Here is a 1,830-nt window from a genome sequence, read left to right as displayed (position 1 = left end):
CCCGGCAGCCGCTCAGGCTCCTCGCTGGCCAGATCAAGGGGACTGCTCTCATGGATCTACACAGAGCAAGAAGGACAAAAACATTAGTAAGTATTAAAGTATTTGTGAGTGCTTCCGGAGAGTCACTGCTGGGGCTTTGTCATGGCCAACATAAGAGCATATTGGAACCCATCCCCAAAAAAACAAAGTGAACCTTCCCGGTGTACCCATAGGCAGAGATTTGTCTACTCCAGCCTCCTCCCACCCATTGCTCCACAGCAGAGGCAGGTTTGCTCAGCCAAAGGCAACTTGATCTTCTGCCATGGCACTGGAGCACTACAGATGACGAGCACAGGAGGTCACCAAGGGGAAGAGGCACACAGTGAGGCCAGGGAAGTGGGGAGGTCTGTCCCCACACACCTGCTCCTTGCTGTTAAGTTTCAAGGGGGCTCACAGCTTGGCTGTGCCCAGGCAGCGAAGCCCGTACCCGGTCTCTGCGGTTGATGTCAGCCCCGTGGTGCACCAGGAGCTCCACCATATCTGGCTGGTTGCGGAGCACTGCGATGTGCAGGGGCGTGTAGTAGGTGACTGGATCTGAGGACAAAAACACACAGTCAGAGAGAACTAAGCGTTCCCCAGAACAGCCCTGACACCCTGATTTTCTCCAGCGAAAGTCCTGAAGTACAAACTGGCCCCCAAGCCCTGGTCATCCCCCCATCCCTGCAGCTGGGTCTGGACAAGGGCTGCCACAAAGCACACCTACGCTATCCCAGCCCAGTGGGGGTCTGAGTTAGCATCACCCCCTCTTTCTGCCCCAGTGATCACCGCCTGCCAGGGCAGCTTCTCACCAGCTGGCTCCTCCTGGCCAGGCCTAGCCCCTTTCCCACCAGCCTCACCTTCAAAGCTGAGGTCAGCTCCGAACTCCAGGAGGATTTCTGCAGCAGGGATGAGCCCCAGCTCGGTGACCTTCAGCAGGGCATAGCTGACACCTTCCTGATAAAATGGGGAGTGCGTCTCCCTCTCCAAGACTCGTCTCACAGCAGACAGCTGGCTCCTGTCGCTGCCCAGACAGGCAGGGCTTAAGACACACAGAAACAACCAATTACTCAGCTGAATGGCACATATCTCGGGTGTGTTTGCAAGGGTCAAAGTAGCACCAGGGAGGAAAAGAAAGCCCAGTGTCTCCTCTTGTCTTGTAAACACTGGGTCTCTAACCTGTTGGCTGTGGGATTATGCAGCAGCAGCATCGGGGTCACAGCTGAATTCCAGATTAGGTTTTATTGCCATAGGTCAGGCAGAAAGGGCTGTTCTTAGGGAGGACACATAGTCCCTGTGTTTGCTCTGCTCCATCCCCACATTCCCAAAGAACAGCAGCAAGAGGAGGGTCTATGGGACGAGCTGCTCACCAGGACCACGGTTTGTCCCCAGCCAGTGCTGTGTCTGACCTCAGCTGCATTGCTGACCTCCAGCCATCACCCCCTAAAACACCAAGTGGGCTTCTATCCCCAGAGCTCTGCTCACAGCCCCATCTACTTACCTCTCAAGGACAGTCTGCCGTTCCACATCCTGTATCGCCAGCAAACCCAGGATCTCATCTACCAGGGGCTGATACTCAAAGATGATCCTGCGGAAGCCGTGCAGGAAAGGCATCGTGCTCTGCTCTGTGTATAGACCGTCCAGGGGCCTCCAGCATGGCAGTGGCTTCTTCCCCTGCTCAGGACTCCAGCAGGCAGACCCTGGTGCTGCCTGGTTTCCAAAGGACTTTTCCTTCCTTTTGAAAAAAACAAGCCTTTCTAGCAGTTTTGTATTTGGAAAAAAAATACAGCCTCCTTTCCTCCCTCCCTCATTACG

At 55.0% G+C, this 1,830-nt stretch overlaps 1 protein-coding gene across 2 annotated transcripts in view; it reads right to left on the bottom strand.

Moving 5' to 3' along the window:
* ASB6 (ankyrin repeat and SOCS box containing 6) overlaps positions 1-1,629 on the bottom strand; it is a 3,165-nt gene extending 1,536 nt beyond the window's left edge. For both annotated transcript variants that reach the window (XM_010285079.1, XM_010285080.1), the window contains exons 1-4: positions 1,517-1,629; positions 876-1,057; positions 467-573; positions 1-56 (exon numbers count right to left, since the gene is read on the bottom strand). The exon at positions 1-56 is cut by the window's left edge and continues 53 nt beyond it. In XM_010285079.1, the coding sequence (XP_010283381.1) occupies positions 1-56; positions 467-573; positions 876-1,057; positions 1,517-1,629 (458 nt within the window). The remainder of the gene's footprint in view (positions 57-466; positions 574-875; positions 1,058-1,516) is intronic.
* Positions 1,630-1,830: the final 201 nt, after the last annotated feature.

Source organism: Phaethon lepturus, unplaced genomic scaffold (assembly GCF_000687285.1).
Source record: "Phaethon lepturus isolate BGI_N335 unplaced genomic scaffold, ASM68728v1 scaffold34424, whole genome shotgun sequence".
In the NCBI taxonomy this organism is placed as follows: Eukaryota; Metazoa; Chordata; class Aves; order Phaethontiformes; family Phaethontidae; genus Phaethon; species Phaethon lepturus.
This window is presented reverse-complemented; position numbering and strand designations above follow the sequence as displayed.